This window comes from Danio rerio, chromosome 4, assembly GCF_049306965.1.
Source record: "Danio rerio strain Tuebingen ecotype United States chromosome 4, GRCz12tu, whole genome shotgun sequence".
NCBI classification, from domain to species: Eukaryota; Metazoa; Chordata; class Actinopteri; order Cypriniformes; family Danionidae; genus Danio; species Danio rerio.
Genome location: NC_133179.1, coordinates 49,840,223 through 49,867,500, shown reverse-complemented (window position 1 = coordinate 49,867,500; position 27,278 = coordinate 49,840,223). Strand labels below are relative to the sequence as shown.

At 35.9% G+C, this 27,278-nt stretch overlaps 1 protein-coding gene and 1 long non-coding RNA gene across 7 annotated transcripts; one reads left to right on the top strand and one right to left on the bottom strand.

The window, feature by feature from the left end:
- Nucleotides 1-2,758: 2,758 nt before the first annotated feature.
- LOC137491154 (vespryn-like) lies at nucleotides 2,759-19,440 on the top strand. 3 transcript variants are annotated; one of them, XM_073948044.1, is made up of 5 exons: nucleotides 2,759-2,911; nucleotides 3,941-4,090; nucleotides 16,514-16,637; nucleotides 17,465-17,511; nucleotides 18,255-19,440. In XM_073948044.1, the coding sequence occupies exons 2-5, from the start codon at nucleotides 4,006-4,008 to the stop codon at nucleotides 18,497-18,499; spliced, it is 501 nt and encodes a 166-aa protein (XP_073804145.1). In that variant the 5' UTR covers nucleotides 2,759-2,911; nucleotides 3,941-4,005; the 3' UTR covers nucleotides 18,500-19,440. The 3 variants fall into 3 exon arrangements, with proteins under 3 accessions (XP_073804145.1, XP_073804143.1, XP_073804144.1); XM_073948042.1 differs by lacking the exon at nucleotides 2,759-2,911 and adding an exon at nucleotides 3,312-3,365; XM_073948043.1 differs by lacking the exon at nucleotides 2,759-2,911 and adding an exon at nucleotides 3,312-3,365 and having other exon boundaries at nucleotides 3,938-4,090.
- Nucleotides 19,441-21,149: 1,709 nt separating this feature from the next.
- Nucleotides 21,150-25,135, bottom strand: LOC137491132 (uncharacterized). Of its 4 annotated transcripts, none has more exons than XR_012402285.1 (7): nucleotides 25,086-25,135; nucleotides 24,913-24,956; nucleotides 24,692-24,783; nucleotides 24,465-24,595; nucleotides 23,039-23,205; nucleotides 22,586-22,673; nucleotides 21,150-21,221 (listed from the first exon to the last, which is right to left on the bottom strand). It is a non-coding gene; the product is annotated as an uncharacterized lncRNA (long non-coding RNA). The 4 variants fall into 4 exon arrangements; XR_011011086.2 differs by having other exon boundaries at nucleotides 23,134-23,205; nucleotides 24,465-24,612; nucleotides 24,913-24,953; XR_012402284.1 differs by having other exon boundaries at nucleotides 24,913-24,953.
- Nucleotides 25,136-27,278: the final 2,143 nt, after the last annotated feature.

Genomic DNA, 27,278 nt, shown 5'->3' with positions numbered 1-27,278 from the left:
CAAACAACAGCCTTCAGTTACTGAGAATAAAATAGTACTACTAAAATACTAAAATAGTTATATAAAGGGTTAAAATAATATTTCCAACAGCAGGAACATAATATAGCATCGTATAAAAAACTTAAAACTTTAGAACTTTAACTTTAAATCAGTTTATATCTGTAAACGTTTTAAAACAAACCTTTCTCCAGTTGAATCACAGCGACGAAGCAGCGCTGCCTGATGACGTCACACGCCACGGCAAAATAAAAGTCTTTTTTGTTTAACTTTTTTGCCACTATCTGTTGCAGTCATGACTTATTGATACATTTCTCCCATGGTTTTCACTTTACACTTTGTCTGCTCTCTCTCTCACAAACCTTAAATCTAAACATTTTCTTAACTTTTTTAATCCACTTTATAATGACTTGTATGTCTACAACACTTTCTATTAATATTTGAGTCCAAATCTCATCCTCATAATTATGACCTCTTCTATTTCTACAACTTCATAGGCCTATATAGGGTTTCTTTTTTCACATGAATTGTTGTCTCTTATTATCTGTGTTCCACGTTTCCTGCCATTCTTTAGCAATATCTGTAGTAATATTTAATTTACCTTTACTTACATAAGCATTAAAGGTGTAGTTCACATAAAAATTACAATTCTGTCATTTACTCATCCTCTACTAATTTCAAAACTGTTTCTGCTGAATGCAAATAAAGAGAATACAGGGGCAAAAAAACAGCCACTGTATGGTTTAACAGTTCCTGTGGACTTGGGGGAAACCAGAGCACCTGGAGGAAACTCATGCGAACATGGGGAGAACACACAAACAAAAATGTCAACTGACCCAGCTGAGGCTCAAACCAACGACCTTCTTACTGTGAGGCGATCAGTGCTACCTACTGCACCACTGTGATGCCTCACATGTATAATTATTTGAGGTATTAAACTGGTATTGGATAAGAACTTCGCTTACAAATAGTTGTTATTTTTAAAATGTGTGAAAAGACACCATTCAGATGTAGCGATTATATTGATCTGGGCAATCAAGCATGTATTGTTATAGACACTATGCTTATTTGTCTTAAGAGATGTTAGGCAGGTCCTGTTCATGTAATATGTTCATGTAATAGTCTATCAAGTTGGTATTGGCATGAACAGCTATACCTGTCAACGTGTTTCTTATATGTTAAACGGTCCTATTCAGTTAATAATCAGGCAGCTATTAATAAAGATGACCGCACACAATGATGATCCATTTATTTAAATGATGTGACGCAGATATTTAAAATTCATTGTTGCAAACAAGTTACAAGAGTAGGTACAGTTGTTGTTTTATGTTATGTGCACCACTGTAAATACACCATAGTGAAAAAAATAAGGTTAATCACACTAAAAGTTCTGCATTGTGTAGATATGAAAGTTAACTCTTGTCGTTGAATTATTCTGTATAAACTGCCTATACAATAAATTTACAAGTGATGTAATTATTTTCTATTTATAAATATTTAGATGCATCATAGTATGTGATCGCTTTACTGTGTTAAAAGGAAAAGGTTTTGTCAGAGTATCTTATATTTGCTTCTGTGAATGTCTATGCATATTTGTGTGCACAAACACAAGTAATAAATAGAGAGAAAAACATCTATAATACATACCAGGTGAATAAGAGGCTTTCGGGAAAGAGACTCTGAGAAACTTCTACAAAAACAACACATAACTCTTGCATTACCTTTTAACCAGGCTTGGGAAAAAAAATTAAAATGTGTTTTAAATCAAAATACCTCAACATACCTGTATCAACATTAACTACAAAATGCAGCAGCCACAATAAAAAAAAGCTTCAATTAATAGTCCTATAAAACAACAGCAACAAAACAAATGAAGATGGCTAAAGTCAACTTATTTTCCCAATACAACATTATTTCTCTGTAAAAACTGGTTTGTAAAGCAACTGAACCTCTCATCCTCCACAGTAATGTGTCTCCCAGACCCAGACGTCGGCTCTGCATTAGTTAACCACCAGAGGCCGACAAAGCACTTCATAAGCACTTTATCTCTCGTTCCCATAAAAAGAATCCGGCAACAAATTTGGTTTAGAATAAGTTTTCGCGTGCATAATAAATTAAACAAACGCGACATACATGTTTATTGTGTCGGTCGGTCCAGCTTTAAATAGCCTTCATTAATGCATTAAAACTGACCCAAATGCATACAATATATGATTTCAATTCATTATAATATAATTTTATTTTTAATAATGAAAACTTTTTTTCCCTCTGTGTAAACTGCTGTTTGCTTTTTTTATTGTGGCTTTTTCTAAAACATTTTTTTCCCAGTGCAAGTTAAAATCAAGTTCTGTATTTCGGCTGTTTAAGGTCTCACTTTGCATTGAACTTTGAACTTTTTACATTCAGAGATGTTGTTTATTTTCACACAGCTAAATTACACATCAACTAAAGTTTAAAATGTGATATTGCAGTGGACCACCCATTTAACTATAAAATGCAGCAGCCAAAATAAAAAAGCTTCCATCAAAAGTCAACTTATTTTCCCAATACATCTTTATTTCTCTTTAAAGCTATGGTTCGTATAGCTGCTAAACTTCCCATCCTCCGCAGTAATGTTTTGAGTCTTCACTGTTGCCCACTGCTCATTTGCATCTTTATACCAGCATTAATGGGGGCCAATTGAGTATTAACCAATCACATGCCAGATCAAGTAGGTCAGCAGGGTCGTATCTATATATTCTGCGTTCTTAACAGAAACTTCATTGGCTTATTTAGCTATAAGAGAACAACTTTGGAGGACAAACTACGATTGTTGATTCCTACATTGAGATTATTACCAACAACAACATACAAAAAAAAAAAAAAAACGACTGAGGCCATTTCTCATCCCACTTCTTCATTGAAGACTGGAAAGGTGAGTTGCACATTCTGAATTTACACTCAAATAATATCTGAATGCTAACATTATAAAATGTAAAATCTAAACATGTGCATGCATTGTTCAACAGAAGTTTTTCAGTCATTTTTAAAAGCTTCTTTACAACTATTTGGTTATGTTTTTGTTTGTTTGGTTTGGTTATAAATATTGATTTTATCCTGACAAATGGACTGTAGCCCAAATAAGTTTCAACCTATGACGTATATAAATTTATATAAAAATTTGATGTTTCCCCATTCATTACAAATACAAAACAAAAAGCAGATAAATTATAAAGTGGAAAATGAGGGAGAAATGTATCGATAAGTCATGACTCATAATTAAGAGTGAGTAGGGGGAAAAAGCTAAACAAAAAAGACTTTTATTGTGGCATGGTGGTGTGACGTCATAAGGCTGCGCCGCTCCCACACTGTGATTCAACTGGAGAAAGGTTTGTTTTAAAGCTTGTACACAGATGTAAACCAACTGATTAAAATTTCAGTGTGTTCATTTAATGTTAGATGAACCTGCTGTTGACAATATTATTTTAACCCTTTATACAAAGAACTACTATTTTACTCACTGTAAGGTCTATTGTTTGAATAAGATAGGATAAACTTTATTTGTCCCGAGAGGAAATTCTTGTCTTGTGCAAATAAGTGCTACAACGTTGCTGTGCAGACAATAAGATAAATCAAACAAACTAAACAATTAAGAACATACCTAAAAAAGATTGAATAAAGCAACAGTAAAGTGTGTGATAAGTGTTTTAGTGAAGGTTTAATTTATTAAATAGCATATTGTCACTCTATTTCAAGTATACATCAATAAAATGAGAAAAATGGAGTTTTAGTTTACATCGGCTGATTTGTGGCTTTTGTTGCTTGCTCAGACTTACATAATTTCTGTTTGTTAATGACTCATATAAAGAAACTGTTGAAGCAAGTGTTGAAATTATCTTGTTTTTGTTCAGTGTTTTATTTATTTTAAACAGGACATTTTTATTGTTTTGTTAATTTTAAGCAGGATAAAGTGTCCAAACGCAGAGAAAAACTCCTGCTGAAGCGACTGATCTCCACACTGTTATAAAGATGGCGTTTATTAAAGAGGAGAGTGAAGATGTGAAGATTGAAGAAACATTCACAGTCAAACAGGAAGATCTGCAGGAACAAACAGGTTGGTTTTCATCCTCAAACACCAACTCAGTCATTTGATCCTCATTCAGATATATTTTAATTATAAGAATACTCAATTAAATCCATCTTGCAGCCCTGAGTGTGCTGCCTAGTTCTCCTAAATGCACATAAGCACTCATTGAAAGACAGAAATGAGTTTCTTTCGTCACTTGTTCTCGTGTCTTTTGTCATTATTTCAAGTATTATTAGTCTCCCATTTTCTCTTCCTTTTTAAGGTTATTGCTTTTTCTTGTTCTACTACTGTTTGTAAAGCTTCATTGAACACTGGCACTATATAAAATAAACAAAAACCATAAATTAAAAGCGTTTAACTGAGCTGACGATATTTGACCTTCAGTATTCTCACAGTGTTGCAGTGATGGTGTTGGCTTAGTACTTTCCACTTGCAAATGTCACATTGATCACAATTCCCCTTTTTTAATTTACTTCATGGGATTAAACTTGTTTCTAGTTGTTACTAGTTCTCACAGATAGTATCTGAATTAGAATTACATCATTATCATAATAACTAATTACCAGGGCTATTGTGTTTAAACAGGGTTCCACGGAGTCTTAAAATGTCTTAAATTCCAAAATCAAATTTTTAGGCCTTAAAAGTCTTAAATTTACTAAAATATTGTGTTGTAGGTCTTAAATCTTTTTCAAACAAGTCTTCATTTTCCTTTGTTCATATTGTGTTTACCAGTCTGGCCAAAACCTATACAATCACCAACAATCCATCTCAATAAAACTTTAAACTTTTTTTATTCAAAAAGGTCATTTTAGCTCCTATTTATCATAATGGATTAAGTATTTTCCTTACAATATCATTTGTTTAAACGTGCTCCATGTATTTACTGCTGAGGACATCGACCTGGACAGATTGTTGTGCATAGATTTAATTTGTTATAGTTTTTAAAACATTTGTAAAAAAAAAAAATTATTTTAAAGAAAGTTTATTTTGGAAAAAACATGTGTGGATACAAGTATAGCTTGCTTTTTACACATTTAAAATCTTTTACTAAGAAATATCCAAAATAATAATATAATATTTTTTTATTATACTATTTTTTTTGATTGGACAAATACAAAATCTGGGCCATTTGAAAAATTCTTTAGTCTTTTATGAGTCTAAAATTTCATTCATAATGGTCATAAAAGTCTTAAATTTAACTTAGTGAAACCTGCAGAGACCCTGGTTTAAGGTATGTCAGAAAACATGGATGCCCCAATTTTAAACATGCTGAATGAAATTGACACTAAAATAATTAATCATTATAAAACATTGTACTGTATTCTGAACTATATGATGTGATGGGACGACGTGAGACAAAAAAAACAAATAATAGTGGAACAATAACGTTTAGCAATACCAGTGGTGGATTTAGGCATGGGTAATGTGGGCGATCGCCCAGGGTGGGATTTTCCTGGGGGTGGCAAAAAAAAAAAATGTCCCCTAGTGAAAGCATTTAGATACGATTACTTTATGCAAATGTATTCATTAAGAGTGGCAATCTCAAAATAAAGACATTAGGGGCCATTTACATTTGGCATTTTTTGCACGCGCAAGTTTGTTATTCTCAATGTGCAACTGAAACATCGCTTGTGAAAGCAAACTGATGCATGCGTACAGAAAACCAGCAACTCACACATGCTCCTGTGTGAATCCCGGTTGTTTGCATGCACGCCGAAAAACTAAGCGTCGCTCAATGCGCTGTAGGGATAGTTTACAGTTTAACCTAAAGAATGACCAGTCTGGTAGATGAAGAAGAGCCGGAGTCAGAGATTTAAAAAAAAAATAAAGTAAGTTTACTGAAGATAGTTTGCAGTTTCATTCGCAGAAGCCAGCTTCAACACTCTCAATGAGTTCCTAGGCCGCTCTGCTTACAGTTTCAACAATCGAACAATTATACTCTTTACACAAGTCCAGAAAGGGTGGGATCCAGGTAAACAGTTCTCATTGGTTACAACAGAAATAGACAATTCCAAATACATGCGTCAAAGAAACATAGTATCTACTTCCAGATATGGATGGCCTTAATGCATGCGTCAAAGAAAGCATTGTATCTGTCTCCAGATATGGATGGCGACCTGATGCCTAGAGGTGAGGTCGCCTTAAGTTATTAGGAGCTGATCTCCGACCTGTAAAAAGCTAAACCAGGAAAACAATAGACACAAACGACCATCTGTGTTAAAGACTCAAGGATGTTTCTTGTACGTTCAGCTGTGTTATCAGGCTGGTTCAAGACTGTTTCCATCAACAGTCTGCTGCAATATCTTGGCTACACACAGTCACAGTCTGTCTCCACACAAAAAGGAATTACATTACTATTAATTATACTCAAAAACAGATCAATCAAACAGCTATAAAATTATAGGCAATATATCAGGACAATAAAACAGGTGTCTTCTTCTCCTCTGTATTGGACCTCCAATCATAAGACCAGATGGAGAGAGAGAGAGAGAGGTCTCCATGACCTATGACCTGGTTTGTGTGTCTCCTGAAAACAAAGTTAAAATAGACAGGCAAAAAGAGAAACAAGGACACAGAACATTCTTACAGTAAGCAGTTTTAACTTATTCATTAGTTAAAATCAATTCACAGTTAAATACTGAGAAACAGGATGATGAAAAGGGTAAACGTTGGTCCATGATGAGACGGATTGGAAAGCAGAAATCCAAATCCTTCAGTCCCCCCTTTTGACCCGAATGGAGTCCAAACTCCGCTTCCGGTCAACCAGTGAGGTCACTAAGGAGAGTGAAAGTAATGACTCATGCTCCCTTAATAAGTTCGCAGAGTTTTCTTCACCCCTTCTTGGACAAGCTGAAACCTAAAAATTCCAGTCCCCAAGCTAAGGGCTCTTTCACTCTCCACCCACAAAAGGAGTTCACGCTTCTCATCATCGGTGGGATTAAGGGTCCTGCAAGCAGAAGTGAAAACATACAAAAAAACAACAACAGCGGACCAAAGTCCAGAATGTGAACACAAATGCGCAAGCCCTAAAAGTCCTCCAGAAGTAAACAACTCATAATTTCCATCGATACTTCCTCTGATGCATCTACAACTTGCTCCAACTCTAAATCCAAACATACAGGCTAATTCTAGTGCTCAGAGATCCTCTGATCAGACACAAAAGGTCATCCACTCGACCTAAGCCACACAGGATTCAAATTCATGACCTGCAAAAACATCTTTATTTTCACCAGTTTTAAAACCTTCATCAGCGTGTTCTGTAACTTCAAATTAGAATAATGAAGCATTTTTACATTAACACACATTAAACATGCCAACAGCACAATAGTCCAATTTAGCACCATTACCATGTTTAATTATCACCTCCAAGTCCACTTAAAATATATTTTTATTCAAATAATGATGTGATTGTGGTGATGCAACACATTTCTCTGTATCATTGATAGGAAGTGTACAAGCACCCTTGTCCTGGCCATAATGAGCCAAATTCACCTTCACAGTTAACAAACTAATATCAAATCCACTCTCTGGAAGCCGGGCTAAATGAATTGAGCCAGACCCTCAGTCACCTCAAAGAGACTAGATATAGATATTACCTGTTACCTAAAGACCAAGAAAGATGTAATGGTTTTTACAAACTATTAATCCAAGTCATTAACAAGCAATAAGAGGGATTGTGAATCCATTTCTTTTGTTCCCACGTTTTAGGGGTTTAACAAAATCTTAGTCAAATTCAACAAAGATCAAACCTGAGTAATTCAAACTCAAGCATCTTTTAACAGAAATAAGACTAAACCTTATAATTATCTTCTCAACGTGTCATTTGTACCATTTACTTTACTCTGACTAAACCATTCAACATAATCAGAAGCAAACAGTATGATTTTGTATAAAATTCATTCGATTCTTACTGTCTGGCCAATTAGAAATGCTCACATGTTAGCTATTTGCTCAAACTTTCATACATGTCATTTGACAGTGAAACCTGTTTGAAAGCATTACCAATTGAACAAGAACAGACTGATTTAACAACTCTTTTACCACATATAATCAAGACTCTTGCTTGGATATGGACTACTAAATTTTCATTTAAAGACAGTCTAAGTTTTTGTAAAACGTGTCAGTATTCACAATAATAATATTGACTTGAGTTGACTTAACTGCTTAAAAATGCTGTTAAAGTTCACGCTGCACTTCTGTTTACTAAAATGTTAATTTTTGCTGCAGCAGTATAAATACTTCTTACTGAATTCAACCATCAGATGCAAACACTTTTTATCTCTTTGTTTTACACAACATCCAAACAATTATGTTTCTCTACCATTGAGGACACACACACATAGACAGCGTGATTTACTGCAGCATTTGCCTTTAACACAAATGACTTCAACTCAATTCTCTGCTTATTTTTCCTATGCTAGAGTGAGGATGCTTTCTGGACTATTGTGGTTAGTGACTTAGCCAATGTCACTGTTTAAATGCCATCAAGTCTAAAATATGTAACATTAATATTCAGATAGCAAAGAATTAACTGTAATTAACCTTTGAACTTCTCAGTCAATTTAGACATGGGTTTGTAACCTGATATGGATGGCAGTCTTCAATTTCACAGCTATAAGCTAATAAAACTTGTTTTAAAATTATTATTATTCCAGAGAGTAATCTGAATCAGGAAAAGAAGTCATTATTAACGATTGCAAACAGAGCTGGATAACCCATCCATTTAAAGCTCATCTCATGTTCTGCATCATCTTTTCATCAGATTCACTCAGCATTATTGACTTCTGCAATGTCTGGCATTTCGCTTATACAATCTGTAATAATATAACACTCATTCTAGAGGTTAGTGACAATATTCATACAACAGGGACGAATCATTCCCTCAGGACAATAAGCATTATTGTACCATAGATATGAATATTGTGACAGCTCATCACTAAGTTTGCTTTTGGTGTTGAACTCGCACAAATTTATTCTTAAAATTCTCTGTCCAGTTTCAACTGGATTTACATGATCTTTTATCAAGTTTCAAAGTTTCCCTGTTCATAATCAGTGTCTTTTCTGAGACAATCAGCTGGTGCATTTTGTTTTCTTACTATCGTTGCTAAGCAAGTCGATAACAGAAACAAAACACAACTCATGGCTTCACTCAAACAGTCTCTGTCTCTGTTTCATGCACATAAATTTTCAATAGTCTTAGACTATAACATTAAAATTATTACAATTCAGAATCTTTAATCATTCACCAACGTTCCAAATGTCAAAACTTTTTATCTCTCAAAACTTAGTTGGAACTATTTAAAGACTAAGAGAATTTCTTGTAATTATTTTACCTTAACTGCTTAGTTCCATTCAGCTGTGTTATCCAAACCATCTCACAGCCAGTTTTTATCTTTAGCCAGCACCATCTCGAAAATGTCCTTTGCCATGAATAAGGACCTGCATCAGTAAAATACTATGAAAAATCTGACACATCAGTTAAAAATCATCTCAGCTTCACATTCAGGAATTCAGCATTCTTAAAATTCAGACATAAAAAATATCCAGTGCTGTTAAAGCAGCCAACCACATTGATATTGGTAAAATTTTAAGAAACTTTACTGTCTCCAATGGTTCTTGAAAGCCCATTGCCATTATCTTTTTTACCAATCATCTCCTTCAGGGTATCATACCCTGGCATAGTCCGTTGATGCTTGCCACAAGGACAGACATGTCCTCAATAAAGGCAGGATTCTCGTGATCAGGTCTGGACCACTGAGGGGCCACTGAGGCAGACTACTGTAACTTCAAACAGTTCCCCTCTAAGGATGCTTTAGGCCGATAGAGCATCACCCCAGTCCAGCACCATCTTTCACATTAAACATCCCCCTTTTCGGGTAGATGCCCCGGGGTTTACGAGGGGTCCCATGCCTTAGGTTGTTTTCCGCTTTGGCCAAGGGAAAATCTTACCCGTCTTAGGGAACCCCCCTTCGTGCCCACCGGTCAACTGCCACTCACACTGCAAGCTCCTGTGCAGGCTTCCTCCTTGATTCAGAATTTTCTGCAAACTTGGGAAAGCGCAGTCAAGAACCATGAAAGCCATTGAGACTACCTACTAAAATTCAAACATTGAGACAGGTTAATCAAACACTTAAATCAACTGAATATCAAGCTGAGATTATTCAGGGAGTTTAGATATCACCCTGATCCATTCAGTGTCAGGGTCTACTACCTCAGTATAGCCATCAGACCCTGTATGTGATGGTGCAGACTAAAGATAAGACAAAAGTTACAAACAGTAATAAACCGCTGAAGACAAGACAAGAAATTTCTAAACAGTAATAACAACTGTTCAAATTAATTATCTCTATAGCTCAGCGGGTATATTAGTGTTTTTCAAGATGCTTTAACAAAAGCATTTTCATTCATTCATTTCTCTGTTCACTTAGTCCCTTTATTAATCCGGGGTCGCCACAGCGGAATGAACTGCCAACCTATCCAGCACGTTTTTATGCAGCTGGTGCCCTTCCAGCTGCAACCCATCACTGGGAAAACAAATAAAAGCATTTTGCAATCTTTTATTTGTTAAATTTGATGTTTAATTACTAATACTTCTATTAGTGTATACAAATTGATATGTAGAATTTCTGTATTCATTCTAGCATTTCCTTTACTTTGTGATTTCCAACTGAGCACTGTGCTTATCAATTGTTATGGAACAGGCAGATAGCAGCTCTTAGCTGACATCTAATGAGAGAGAAAGAGAGTTTTGAGCAGTCTAGAATGAAAATGCATGTTTACTAAATTTAAACATACATTAAACATAACATTAACTTCAATAACATAATTTTATTGTAATATATTTTTACTAGAGCCCTTCCTAAAACATATAAAACAGAGTTGACATGCATTTTCAAAGTAATGCTGTTAAAGTCAACAATAGTTTTAGATCTTTCAGGGGTTAACTGCATCCATCAAAGTATTATTTGAAACCCCCATTTATGTTACATATATATTATTAAAAATATATAAATCCAACCATGAAGCTGCTTGTTTGCACAGACTTACATGGCATATTTTTATTCAGACATGTGTCTGTTACTTTTACAGCCAAAACCAGTCATGTTGAGGGCTAAAGATAGCAAGATAGCAGTGCAGTCACACAGAATCTTATCTTCTACGACAAAACATAAGCTATTCTTTATTCCCATAATGTTACTGTCAGTTTTTGTGCTTAGTTTTTGCTACTAGCCCCTCAATATTTAGATTTTAGCTTTTCAATGACAATTAAATGCCAAAGGAATACTTTTTTTTTTTTTTCTTACAATCAGTTCTAAAATCATTTTAAACCTGAGAGCTTAGCTGAGCCATTTACTGCATTCTGCTCTCATCTATTTCTTTTTATATCAGAGTTCAACACCAAAAGCAAGAAGAAATTGAGAGGGCACTCTTACCAACAGTGCTTGGCTTCTGCTTGATGAATCTGCAAACCATCCCAAGATGTGCAAACTGTCCAGACCGGTCCAATCCAGTTAGGGTCATAATTTTTCTCGGGATTGCTCCTGGTGCATCATTGGTCAATCAACCTCACCCTGATATTTGTAGGTATCTTGTCTGACTTTTGTGGCCACTACTATCTAATGGATCTCTATTATAATGTTATTTTTATTAAATTATTTCTTTCCCTAATAATCTGACCTACACTATTCTTATGGCATGCCTTTTGTCTGTGATGCAGTTAGATAGCAGTGGTGGAACTCAATTAAAATCTCGGGTTAATTTAGTCCACTACTGAATAGAAAACCAGTCCAGGTTTTATGCCCGAGAATGTCCCAAAAGCCTCCTAAACACCCATCAAATGAGTACTCTAACTCCGGGTGAAGGAGAAGGTACACCTCTCAACTACTGTTACACTTATCAGTATCGCTATAGGTGTACCACAAAATGCACCAGCTCGCTAAGGGATTCTACAGCAATCTACCACAAAATCCTGTGAATCCACCGGCGGCTTTCATTTACGTCTAAATGAGAACCAAAAACGTTCCGTTACTACCCACTACTTCACAGACAATCCCTAGTCTATAATTTTTAAATCTTCCTACCTTCATTTTGTTGATTGATCAATGGTGTTACCAGTAAACAAGTGCCACGCGTCCTCCACCAAAACTGTAGGGATAGTTCACAGTTTAACCCAACGAATGACCAGTCTGGTAGATGAAGAAGAGCCGGAGTCAGAGATTTAAAAAAAAATAAATTAAGTTTACTGAAGATAGTTTGCAGTTTCATTCGCAGAAGCCAGCTTCAACACTCTCAATGAGTTCCTAGGCCGCTCTGCTTACAGTTTCAACAATCAAACAATTATACTCTTTACACAAGTCCAGAAAGGGTGGGATCCAGGTAAACAGTTCTCATTGGTTACAACAGAAATAGACAATTCCAAATACATGCGTCAAAGAAACATAGTATCTACTTCCAGATATGGATGGCCTTAGTGTGTGCGTCAAAGAAAGCCTTGTATTTGTATCCAGATATGGATGGCGACCTGATGCCTAGAGGTGAGGTCGCCCTAAGTTATTAGGAGCTGATCTCCAACCTGTAAAAAGCTAAACCAGGAACACAATAGACACAAAAGACCATCTGTGTTAAAGACTCAAGGATGTTTCTTGTACGTTCAGCTGTGTTATCAGGCTGGTTCAAGACTGTTTCCATCAACAGTCTGCTGCAATATCTTGGCTACACACAGTCACAGTCTGTCTCCACACAAAAAGGAATTACATTATTATTAATTATACTCAAAAACAGATCAATCAAACAGCTATAAAATTATAGGCAATATATCAGGACAGTAAAACAGGTGTCCTCTTCTCCTCTGTATTGGACCTCCAATCATAAGACCAGATGGAGAGAGAGAGAGAGAGGTCTCCATGACCTATGACCTGGTTTGTGTGTCTCCTGAAAACAAAGTTAAAATAGACAGGCAAAAAGAGAAACAAGGACACAGAACATTCTTACAGTAAGCAGTTTTAACTTATTCATTAGTTAAAATCAATTCACAGTTAAATACTGAGAAACAGGATGATGAAAAGGATAAACGGTGGTCCATGATGAGACGGATTGGAAAGCAGAAATCCGAATCCTTCAATATTAATAAATCAGTGATGATGACCTGAGGTTAACATATTCATAAATTTTAATAAATCAGCGATGATGACCTGAGGTTAACATATTAATAATATTAATAAATCAGTGATGATGACCTGAGGTTAACATATTAAATATATTAATAAATTAGTGATGATGACCTGAGGTTAACATATTAAATATATTAATAAATTAGTGATGATGACCTGAGGTTAACATATTAATAAATCAGTGATGATGACCTGAGTTTAACATATTAATAATATTAATAAATCAGTGATTATGACCTGAGGTTAACATACTCATAATTTTAATAAATCAGTGATGATGACCTGAGGTTAACATATTAATAATATTATTAAATCAGTGATGATGACCTGAGGATAACATATTAATGATATTAATAAATCAGCGATGATAACCTGGGGTTAACAAATTACTAATAATAATAAATCAGTGATGAAGACCTGAAGTTAACATATTAATAATATAAACAAATCAGTGATGATGACCTAAGGTTAACATCTTAATATTAATAAATCAATGATGACCTGAGGTTAACATATTAATAATATAATTAAATAAGTGATGATGACCTGAGGTTAACATATTAATATTAATTATTCAATCAGTGATGATGACCTGTAACGTATTAGTAATATTAATAAATCAGTGATGATGATGTATTAATAATATTAATAAATCAGTGATTATGACCTGTGGTTAAAGTATTAATAATAATAATAATAAATCAGTGATTATGACCTGAGGTTAACATATTATTAATATTAATAAATCAGTGATGATGACATGAGATTAACGCATTAATAATATTAATAAATCAGTGATGATGACCTGTGGTTAACGTATTAATAAATCAGTGATGATGACCTGAGGTTAACATATTAATAATATTAATAAATCAGTGATTATGACCTGAGGTTAACATATTAATAATATTAATAAATCAGTGATGATGACCTGAAGTTAACATATTATTATTAATAAATCAGTGATGATGACCTCTAACGAATTAATAAATCAGTGATGATGACCTGAGATTAACGTATTAATAATATTAATAAATCAGTGATGATGGCCTGAGATAAATATATATATATATATATATATATATATATATATATATATATATATATATATATATATATATATATATATATATATTTATATATATATATATATATATTTATATATATATATATAAATATGCGATCATGACCTGAGGTCAACATAATTAACAGAATAATTAAATTATATCACTAACGTTAGTTGAATTTTGCAGCGATTCACAGTAGATAAGTTAACACCTCAAATAACGTTACTGTACTAACGTTACTGTCTTGTGTTTGAACTAGTGCTGTTTTGGTCCACATTTCTGGCGTGTCTTTAAATGAAAATGAATAATACATGCTAAAAACCAAATTATTAGAAAAAAAATTTCGCTAAATTAGCCAGAGGGCAAGTTTAGTCCCGTTTAATAACGTTTCCTAGATTTAAATATTCAAAAATATTGTTAGCTTGTTTTAATTAATACCAGAAAGTAAATCACAGTAATGGTAGAGCAGCACGCTAATCTAACGTTAGGTAGGGACGGCTAATTAGGCTAACTTAATGCAAACAAAAGTTAAACGTTGCTCGTTCACTTCGCTGGAAAAAAGGGACAAATCCATAAACACATATGAATTTTACAATCATTACTGCTTCTGTAAACTTACAGAAGAAAACCGGTGATCTCACCTCTTCACTTGTCCTCTTCACCTGTCCTCTTCACTGGTGAAAATGGCAGTTGCCTGTGTGTGGGTGGGTGTGTTTTCTTTTTTGAATTTGCGTTTTTGGCGGACTCTGCAGGAGGCTCATAATGATGACGTAATAACGTTTGATTGGCTGATAGAGATGTTGTCCCTGGGTCATCATAAAATATGTTGATCTCAGGACAACTAGCACTTGGCAAAATCAGGACGAGCCGTCCTCCTAGAGCACTCGCCTCCCAATTAGGAATCGCTGGTTCGATCCCTGCTTGGAGCGGGACTAATTGTATTATGATAAACTTTTGAATATCTTGGATTTTTACTACAATCATCAGTTGTGTAATGTAAGATATCTTGTGTAAAAACTACAGTAATTGAGTAATTTGTTTATATTGCTGTTTTTGTATTACTACATGAATGAGTTGGTCAGTTGTGAACATTTGACATTATGGCAACACAGTGCTTTCCCACACTTTCACCAGAAGAGGTCCTCATCGAGCTCTGATTTAGAAAGCTTCGAGTAACGAACCTTTTTCCGATACAATTGAGTCGAGCGCTTCACTGGTTCAGAAAGCTTCATTTCACCATCACTAGTAGATGGTAGCTGGTAGATTGTAGCTGGTAGGTGATAGCTGGTAGATGGTAGCTGGTTGCTGCTTTGGTTGTCCATGCTGGTTCAGAGTAGGTTCTTCAACGGAGCTAGCTACGGTGAAGCTGCCTCTTCAAAACGAAGATAGCAATGGAATAAACCCCAGGGTATTTGTAGTAGTTTAGGAGTCATCTGATTGGATCGTAGTGAATTGGATAATGCGGGTCAGCTGCTAGCAATCATAATCACGTGATCCTCTCGAAATTTGTTTATACATAAACTTCATGTATGAAAATTATATGCATTATATGCAAATTATACGCTACAGCCTAATGAACCACAAAGTTGTCCAGCTAATGTTTTACGCAGCAGATGCCCTTCCAGCCACAACCCAGTACTGGGAAACACCCATACACTCTCCCATTCACACATGCACTTATTCACTAGGGCCAATTTAGTTTATCTATTCACCTATACAGCATGTTTTTGGACTGTAGGGGACACCGGTTATTTACCTACCTAGTGAAACTTACTTGAGTACAAAAGCGTAGTCAGTACTTCAACTTTTACCAGAGTCATTTTAAACATGAGTGTCTGTACTTCTACTTGAGTAAAGAATGTGTGTACGTTTGCCATCTCTGTTATTAATAAATATTGTCTGACATCAACCAGCCCTACACCTGATTAGACGTTTCAGACCTCTGCAACATTTCATTCACTCATTCAGAAGGAGATCATATGCTACATTATTTGTGTGAGTGTGTTTGCTGATGCGAGGGCTCGATCAATAAGGAGAGCTAATCAGGATGTGTGTGTTCATCACTGCTGTTGACATGAGCAGAAACAGCAGTCAGCATCTTCACAACACAAAGAGATGTGTGATTGTCCAACTGTGTGATGTGGACTATTGCTGTGTTTGTAGATTGTCTGGCTGTATGGTGACAGAGGAAGGCTGTGGTTTTCTGTCTTCAGCTCTGACTTCAAACCCCTCACACCTGAGAGAGCTGGATCTGAGCTACAATCATCCAGGAGATTCAGGAGTCAAGCTGCTCTCTGAACAACTGGAGGATCCAAACTACACACTGGACAAACTCAAGTATGTGGAGCAGCACTGGCCTTGTGCTTTTACACTGAATGGCTTTAAAAAGACACTAGAAAGCTCTTCTGTGATCAGCTTCAGTTTTCTGTGAGGGTTATGGGGTGAGGACAGACAGAAGATACAGCTTGTAGAGTATTCCAGTCATGTCTATGAAGAGCAAATCATTGAGTGTGAAATGAATCTCCTCTGTAAATGTTGGAGTGTATTGGCTCAGTTACAGTGACATTAAGCGGGACACACTGTACAGTTTCAGCATTTGAGCTGAGCAGAGAAACTTCTTCCTCCATTTCTGCTGAAGAATCCTACAATATCAGGTCAGGAATAGGGTTGGGGATTGAAGATGGATTCAGATTCTGGAATCAGACACTTGGATTAATGTTCAGACTCTTGTTCTAAAATCAACATCTGGATTCCTCTTCTCTGTGCACACATGTGTATTTTTCACTTGCTAATCTGTCAGGAACTTGGGCGCTGGCGAGCAGCTTTAATAATCTGAACATAGTTTAGAGATGGACTGCAACATGTGCTCAAAGGCTGCATGTGCTGAAGAACGATGGCAAAGCTAAGTGTGATCACTGTAATAAATGAATGTTGCAGCAGGGTGTCTCCATCAACATGAGCAGTATCTGCGCTTGCTTCACCAACAGCAGAGGAAAAGAACGCACTGTGTTACATTCATTGTGCATCCCGGCTCAACCAACAAGTGTTGTGTGTTTTAGCTCAAGAGTTTGGAGCGTGTAGCTGAGCAGCTCAGTGCTAGCTTTAGCTTATAAGCTGAGGGGGAAACTAAACAGCTCATTCTCTCCATCTGTGTGTGTTTACAGTCTGGATCATGGAGGACACACGAGGATTACAGCAGGACCACGCAAATGTAGGACTACACACACAGATACACACACACACACATACTCACACACATACACGCGCACACACACACACACGGACACACACACACACGAGGATTACAGCAGGACTGCGCAAATGTAGGAACACACACACACACACATGCACACACACACACATGCACACACACACACACACACGAGGATTACAGCAGCACTGCACAAATGTAGGACCACACACACACACACAAACATATGCGCGCACACACACACACACTCTCTCCCTCTCTCAATCAAACACATACACACACATACACACACTCTCTCACAAACACACGCACATGCACACACACATACATACTCTCACTTACACACAAACATACACACACACTCTCTCACACACAAACACACACACTCTGTCTCTCTCACACGCATACACACACATGAATGCACACACTCTCTCACTTACACACACACGCACTCACACACACACACACTCTCCCTCTCTCAATCACACACGCACTCACACACACACACACTCTCTCTCTCCCTCTCTCAATCACACACACAAACACACATACACACACACACATACACGCAAGCATGCACGCACACACACACACTCACATAAACACACACACACACACACAAACATACTCTCTCACACGCACACACAAAACACACACGCACGCACACACACTCTCTGTCTCTCTCACACACACGCATACACACACACAGCTGTGGTTATAAATGTGTGTGTTCTTGTGTTCAGATGTCTGTTTCCTTACTCTGGATCCAAACACAGCAGACACTCAACTCATTCTGTCTGAGGAGAACAGAGAGGTGAAGAGTGTGAGAGAGAATCAGCCGTATCCTGATCATCCACACAGATTTGATTATCGGCCTCAGGTGTTGTGCAGAGAGAGTGTGTGTGGACGCTGTTACTGGGAGATTGACTGGAGTGGAGATCATGATGTGTGTATATCAGTGTCATATAAGGAGGAAGGGAGGTGTTGAGTGTTGGTTTGGAAATAATGCTCAGTCCTGGAGTTTGATCTGTGATTCCTCCAGTTTCTCATTCAGTCACAAAAACACACGCACTGATCTCCCAGTGAAGGCACTCAGCAGGAGAATAGGAGTGTTTGTGGATCAAAGTACAGGAACTCTGATCTTCTACAACATCTATAGAAACACAATGAGCCTCATCCACTCAGTCCAGGCCACATTCACTGAGCCGCTCTGCCCTGGGTTTACTGTTTGGTCTGGATCATCAGTGAAACTGAGCTGAAGACTGACGAGAGATTTACCCAGAATCCTCAGGAGCAGTCAGCAGCAGTGTGTGTGAGTGTGTGAGTGCGTGTGTGTGTGTGTGTGTGTGTGTGTGTGTGTGCGTGCGTGCGTGCGTGCGTGTGTGTGTGTGTGTGTGTGTGTGTGTGTGTGTGTGTGTGTGTGTGTGTGTGTGTGTGTGTGTGTTTCTCAGTCTTCATCAGTGTCATCATTGATGTTGATGAAGTGTCCTCCAGGATGCTGCTGTGTTCAGATCAGCTCATTCTTGTCTACAGATTGATCTTCTTCATTGTTTCTCTGTTGTTTGAGCACAAATAATAAAAGTCAATGTCAAATCCACTGCTGATATTAGAATGTGATGATGAACATGGAAATGTCTGAATCTCTGTCAAATCTTGAATCAACTGTAGAGAAATCCAGCAGCTCAATGAATAAAGGAGAAATGAAGTGTGACGTTTGTTTCTGCTCTTCTGATCTTCTTCTTCTTCATGATTTGACTTGAACTGAACAATAAAAACACATTTATTCCAGTATTTATTGATCTGTTCATGTTAGTTGATGACAGTAAAGTTGTTCTCTGTTAGTTTTTGTTGACTCTCAGTGCATTAACTGATGTTCACAAGCACAACTGTGCATTAATAATGCTTAATAAAGCGAATAAATCAAGCTCAGTAATGTCTGTGTCCAGTAATAAGCCTGTAACTCTTGACTAGATGAGGAGTTTTCAGTGTTGGATTAACTAAAGTAGGAAAACACACAGTTTAGCTGAAGCTTTCCTGCTGCGCTCAGAGAAATAAACCCAGACAGCACACATACGTTGGGCCGACGTCGTGCCGACTTTCAAAATTCCATCGGCGCGATGTCGCTCAGGGAGCGTTTGCTAATTGGCAAAATGTCGCCGCGACGTCGGCAAATGATCGGAAACGCTGTCCGGCCGATGTTAGGACGACGCAACCGGAAATGCCGGCCGCTCCGCGGAGGCGCTGTTCTCAGGCGTTTTGCTCCATACTTATGGACCACTAGCTGCAGCAGCTGCTTATTTATAATAAACACGACACACCACTCTCAATAACAGTTGAAGATTTATTAATATTTTTCACAAACATACAAATAGATTAACATACTTTTATCACACATAACCATGTTTTACTACGTTTAAAACAAAACCAACAAGTTGTACTATAACCATGGCTGAAATACTGTGCAATAAACATTTTAAATACAAAGTCCATTGCAGCATTTACATTAAGACCATAGGAATATTTACAAGTACTTCAAAACATGTACACTAAGGGTGACTATAGTTTACTATGGTAAAAACACAAATCACTTGTGTAAGCACATGTTATAATGCTTATAATTTCTTAAATAGTGTTAAAGAAAATGCATGTTTCCAATACTATAATTTTTAAATACAAGATAATACCAGTCATGTGTTCAGTATCCAAAAGACTTTCTTTAGGGAGTTACAATAAAAAAAAGAGTACACAAACACAAAATAAATACCAAGCAAACATTATTTACAGTAGTAAATAAAATCATACAAATTAAAATAATTGTCTGATAAAATTTAATTAAAGTCTGTAGTCAATTTTTTTTACATTTTTTTTTATAAATGGCATTCAACAATTTGCAATCTCCTCTGAACTAATAACACACCAATAATATAAAATAATACTTTCTCAGAGATAACCAGTTTTTTTAAGCAAACTCTAATGCACGACACAAAACAGATTTTGTCATTCTATATATATATATATATATATATATATATATATATATATATATATATATATATATATATATATATATATAAAATCCCTTAATTTCTGTTTAACGGAAATATTTTTTAACACATTTCTAATCACAATAGTTTTAATAACTCATTTCTAATAACCGAGTAAATAATATTTGACTAGATATTTTCAAGACACTTCTATACAGCTTAAAGTGACATTTAAAGGCTTAATTAGGTTAATTAGCTTAACTAGGCAGGTTAGGGTAATTAGGCAAGTTATTGTATATCGATGGTTTGTTCTGTAGACAGTCGAAAAAAATTGCTTAAAGGGGCTAATAATATTGAACTTAAAATGTTTTTTAAAAAATTCAAAACTGTTTTTATTCTAGCCGAAATAAAAGAAATAAGACTTTCTCCAGAAGAAAACATAACATTTTCTTGCTCTGACCTATATTTATATAAATAAAACTGGTTGTAAATTGTGTACAATGTTCCAAAAAAACAGACAAAATTAAAAGAAATAACCTGTCATTTACTTTTGTTTTATCTTGTGGAATGTTGCTTACACATAAAAGGGGATATATAGGTGGAATAAAAAGTGTGTCGCCATCCTCGAAATTGTTCTTGTATGTTGTCTTCATCTTTAGTCTTCACAAGTGAGGCTGGCCCAAACCGGGACTGCAGTAGCCAAATCTAATCCTTGTAGTGGGAACCCTTAAATAAAGCAAGAAACCAAAAGGAGAAAGATTAGCATTGCAGCACTTCATATTACCACAAATATAAATTATTTGTTTCATGACATATAACTGGAGTATGTGTTATGCAAGTGACTAGCTAAAATGTGTAATTTAATTTAAACTTAAAGAGTGTGTCTGAGCACTAATTTTCAGAAAAGCCATTTGAAAGTTAAATTCCTTGTGAAATCATAATGAATGTTTTTTTTTGGTTTTTAGTATCATTGTGTTAGTATAAATGTGTCTCTAAATATATGTCAAATCTTCAGATACCACATTACATGCAAATTAAACTAAGTTTCGTCAACTAAAATGTCACACTGTACACCACATTTAATATATCATAGCTAGGGCAAGGAGGAATCTGCGGATGTTTTTTGCTATTTCTGCTGAAAATTTTGGTGGAAGTCTGCGGATTTCTGCGGAATTATTTTGGGAGTATCATAACTAAAACCTTAATATATGAAATTAAAAATAATATATTTTAAAGTTTTATTTAATGTTTAAAATGCAAATCCAATTAGATTCACTTTATTTGGTAAATAAAGCAAGTTTTTCATGTAACATATCTAGTAAGACAGAAAATATTACTGTACAAACTGCATTGTACATAAATCAGATGAACATTTTCACATTAGTCAATAATATTACTGAAATTAATAAAAAAACTGAATAAATATAGATTTACACACATTTACTCAAGTAAATAAACAGAATTAATGATAGGCTAAACATCTGCGGAGTTCTGCGAAAAATCCGGGTGGGCCAAATCATAGCTTTATTTCTGCTACAAAAAGGTTTTTCAGCAAACAACTTCTATTATATGTAGGCTATAGAGGAGGATATAAAAAGAAATGATATATTCAACTCTCTAATTAAATGCACCTTATGCAGCTAATCAGGTCTTTTAGGCTTATTTGAAAACTTAAATGACGTGTTGACCACAGTTGAACAACGCTCAGTGAGAATACTTTTTTTCCACAAATTCTTTTTGTTCTAAAGAAACATGTCTGATTGCTAGCAATCATCAAAGAGCAAACTTTTTTTTTTTTCAAATAAATACTATGCTCTTAAAAATAAACTTTTCATACATCAAGAATACTAAAAATATGTTTATTTAAAATGTTTTATATATAAAAAAACAGCTTGAGGAGAGAATCAGTACATTGGAATACTATTTTTTCAGAAGGATCATGTGACACTATTAATTATATACATTGTATTAAATTCACAGTATTACTGCTTGACTGTATTAATTAAATAAAGCTGACACTATCAGAAGAGAATTTACCATACCAACCTAAAAGCTATGAAACAGTAGTGTATGTTTAAGATGTTACTTACTAGTCCTATTGTACTTTGGAGAGGTTGTCTGACAGGAGGATCCCTTCAACTCAGCAGAATTCTCAGCAGACCATCAGCGTACACCAATCTAAGAATAAAATAAGCAATTTGTTAAAAACCAAAAATATATATTTTATATTTCCAGGTTTATAGGAAAGAAGAAAGCTAAAGCAGATTTAAAATGTAGAAAAAAATAAAACCTTTTGACAATTTAATGGCACAACATACCCTAAACTAAGCACGCTCAAATGGTTAATTTTAACTGTTAAGGATTCATTCATTCATTGTCTTTTGGGCTTAGTCCCTTTATTAATCTGGGGTCACCACAGCGGAATGAAAGGCCAACTTAGCCAGCCTATGTTTTACGCAGTGGATGCCCTTCCAGCTGTAACCAATACACACTCATTCACACACACTTATACACTATGGTCAATTTTAGCATAGCCAATTCACCTATGTCTTTGGACTTGGGAAAACCGGAGCACCCGGAGGAAACCCACGCCAACACGGGGAGAGCATGCAAACTTCACACAGAAACGCCAACTGACCCAGCCGAAGCTTGAAGCAGCAACCTTCTTGCTGTGAGGCAAACGTGCTACCCTCTGCGCCACCGTGCTGCCCTGTTAAGGAATCAGATTAATATAAATGAATTGACATGTTTATTTAGTGTCTGACACATTAAATATTGCATTTTTAAATATTGTTTCATTTTAAGATTTATTTCAGAATTAACTATAGAACCGGATATATCGTCACATTTTCATGCACAGCAGCATTTCCAAGAACATAGATAAACAGAATATAGGCCAACTAAAAAAATAAAAATAAAAAAACTCTGACTGAATGCTTTAAGTAACTGGCTAGGAATGGGCAGGTATAAGATTCTGAGGGTATAATCTTGGATAATAATATCACAGTTTCACAGTGTTGTGATTACTGCTCTCAAATGTGTTTTTTTATCTCTGTGTAAAAAACAGCTACTTTTTCCCCATTGAACACAATGTTTTATTTTCAGAAACATTTAAAATATTTTGTAACAGTAAACATGCCAGGCTAAATAATAATTTAATAAAATAGTACTATCTTCATTAGACTCAAAAACACTTATTTCTTGTGAAGGCATAATAAGCTATTTGTTTTTCAGATGTTTGCTGAATCGTGAGCTGACCAGTAGCTTTTGATGTGGAGGGTCTTTTGCTGCTGTAAATAATGTTGGACTATTTTTTTTAATTCTTTGATAACGCGCTAAAAACCATATACAATGTATCCGGAAAGTATTGATAGCGCTTCACTTTTTCCACATTTTTAATGTTTCAGTCTTATTTCAAAATGGATTAAATTCATTAATTTCCTCAAAATTCTACACACAATCCCCATAATGTGTATTGACCCGATTTTAGTTAATCATTTACAAGTCAATATTGCCTATATGGATTGTAATTTTTAAAAAAATTAACATGTAAAATTGCAGTGTTAATTGCAATGCCATCAAACATTTTAGACGCACCAGTGCAAAAAGCTAGTCTAGTGCACTTGGAATGCTGGTGTAGTTCTAGTTAAATTCAGTTCAGTTAAAGCTGTATATGCAGCCAGTCTCAAGTATAGGATTTAGTATTTAACTAATCTTAACAACTAAACATTTACGAATCTGTATTAGCCAGCTCATGTACTACAATGTAACATACTGTATATTGCCACCTTGATACTTAAGCTTTCTTTAAAATATTTTGTGTTCAACCGATTAATTAATTCTTTCATTTAATTTTTTCAGTGTAATAGTATAGCTTACACTGGTGTATTTGTATGGACCCCCCAAAATAGCGGAGGCCACTTTCTGGCCACCCAAGTATAAACTTCTAGCCTAGCCACTGTGAACTACCTGTCTGTCCTGCTCCAGAACTCTTTGTCGGCTGCTTGTATGTCTGGATACAGCTGCACAAGTCTTTTAACACTGACAAATACAGCCTCTGCACATCCTCACAACCAGGAGAACAGAATGATCAGGAGGACCTGAAAAATATAACCAACTGAAATCAGTTGAAATGTATTTTGTCTTGTAATGATGGCACAAAAATAAATTATTTTTCACAAAGGATGTGCTGTTACCTATGAAACATTCTATAATGAATGATCTTTTTGATCCTGTTTCCTTGATGTCATTCACTCAGAGATGGTTTGGACATTTGATTGTATCTAAACTGTAATGAATTTAAGTTACAAAAACATTGATAGCAGGACCATTGATCTTGTAACTTATACAAATTGTTAAGTATTGAACAAGTCTGCAACCAAACTAGTCAAGTTAATAATACTAATCTCAACTCAACTATGATTAGTTGTCTTGTTTCTGCTGCCCAGACGGTCACACCTGCTTATAAAAAAAGGAAAAAGTATGGTATTTTTACAACAATGAAACTGCAAACAACTTAACTATAAGGGGGTAAGCAGTGAGCATCTTTTATTATAAGCAATTTACTGAATACTTTGTCACTGGTATTACCTAAAAACCAAACGTCCCAAGTTTGGCTCATAGCTGTCCACACATCTGCCCAGTAGCTTGTGGTAATACTGAAGACACTGATCAGCTGGTCCAACTGAGTTTGGAGTTGAACTGCAATCAGGCATCCAATACTGCAAAAAAAAGAGAAACTCACTTTGGGTTAACAAATAATGTAATCCCATCCACACATTTCAAGTAATTGTGCAGTTAATTCTCTTATTGAATTTTCTGAGAGCTTATGAATATATTTTGTCTTGCCAAAATAGCATGTACTGAAACACAACATTATATAAATATAATTTAATAAAAGCGTGACATGGTGACACAATAGGTAGTGCTGTCGCCTTACAGCAAGGATGCTGACTCGAGCCTCGGCTGGATCAGCTGGCATTTCTGTGGAGTTTGCAAATTCTCCCTGCGTTTGCGTGGTTTTCTCTGGGTGCTCCGGCTTTGCCTACAAGTCCAAAGACATGGGGTAAAGGTGAATTGGGTAGGCTAAATTGTCTGTAGTGTATGAGTGAGAACAAGCGTATATGGTTGTTTCCCAGTGATGGGTTGCAGCTGGAAGGGCATCCACTGCGTAAAACATATGCTGGATAAGTTGACAGTTCATTCCGCTGTGGTTACCCCAGATTAATAAAGGGACTAAGCAAAAAAGAAAATGAATGAATGAATTTAATAAGAGTCAAACTGATTGGTTAACATGTCTGTCAGGAGCTGATCTACCTTATAATTAATTTTTTGCTTAATTTTTTAACAGGTAAATCAATACATATATATATATATATATATATATATATATATATATATATATATATATATATATATATATATATATATATATATATGTACAAAAAATGGTTCCAGTAGTAACACTCCTTAAAGTTAAACTACATATTCACATTCCTAATCTGTTTACTGTTACATTATACTAATCACTGTTACATACAGTGGCCGAGAGCAATAGTATGAAGCTGCAGGCCCGGAGACCCAACTGCACGCTCAGACCTGCTCGCTCAGACAGCTAGACCTGCACTTCCAGACCTTTACAGTGCCACCTGCTGTTTAAAAGATCGACTAACCTGATTTCAGCTGCTTCTAAATTGTAATTAGGGGCCAAGCACCGTAGGTGCGTAGGCACCTATTGCTTTCGTTAGTGTTCTTATTATTATACCGTAGGTGCGTAGGCACCTATTGCTTTCGTTAGTGTTCTTATTATTATTAGGGGCCAAGCACCGTAGGTGCGTAGGCACCTATTGCTTTCGTTAGTGTTCTTATTATTATTAGGGGCCAAGCACTGTAGGTGCGTAGGCACCTATTGCTTTCGTTAGTGTTCTTATTAGGGGCCAAGCACCGTAGGTGCGTAGGCACCTATTGCTTTCGTTAGTGTTCTTATTATTAGGGGCCAAGCACCGTAGGTGCGTAGGCACCTATTGGATCCGTTAGCGTTCCTATTATTATTCTTCTTCTTCCGTTTCTTCCGCCGGATTTGAATGGCAGCCCATATAGGCGTATGCGGGAAAGTTGTATAATTTGGTACCATGATAGAGGACAGTATTAACATTAATCAGACCAAATATGAAGTCTCAAAATCAAACTCTCTAGCGCCACCACTTGTCCAAACTTTCACATACGTTTATCATCATAACTTTTGAACCGAATGGGCTACAATCAAATTTCTTTTTTTCTCTGATTCCTTGGCTCAGTCCGATTCAAACGCACCTTATGACGTCATTTTCCGTCATGAATTTTTCCGCGCTATTTTACATTTTTTGAAAAACCTATTTGATCGAACTCGTCCTAGGCCGTTTCTCCGATTTTCACCAAAATTGAATCACATGATCTACAGACCATGCCAACCAAAAGTTATGGAATTCAAGTTGATTAGACCAACCGTTTTCGTTTAACTTGCGAACTAATTTAACAAAGGACTTGCGAAAATGGACTTGAGACGATATCTCCGTAACGCATTCACCGATTCACACCAAACTTGGTGTGTGTTATGACATCTAGGGTTTGAGGTTACTTGCAGAGTTTCGGCGCACTGCCCCCTAGTGGTCCGGAGATACAAAAAACCTTGCTTTTTGGCTTATAACATCTCAACCTTTCGTCCGAAACTCATAAAACTCGTCTCATTACATCCGGCAGAGCATGTCGAGTCGAATGATGTCTGATTTTCACAGGTCAGCCATT

Bases quoted from the DNA above. Each gene is read 5' to 3' on its own strand.
- LOC137491154 (XM_073948044.1), top strand. From the start codon at position 4,006: ATGGCGTTTATTAAAGAGGAGAGTGAAGATGTGAAGATTGAAGAAACA. The intron at 4,091-16,513 runs GTTGGTTTTCAT...TTCTGTCTTCAG, and splicing joins AGATCTGCAGGAACAAACAG to CTCTGACTTCAAACCCCTCA. The intron at 17,512-18,254 runs GTAGGACTACAC...TCTTGTGTTCAG, and splicing joins TACAGCAGGACCACGCAAAT to ATGTCTGTTTCCTTACTCTG.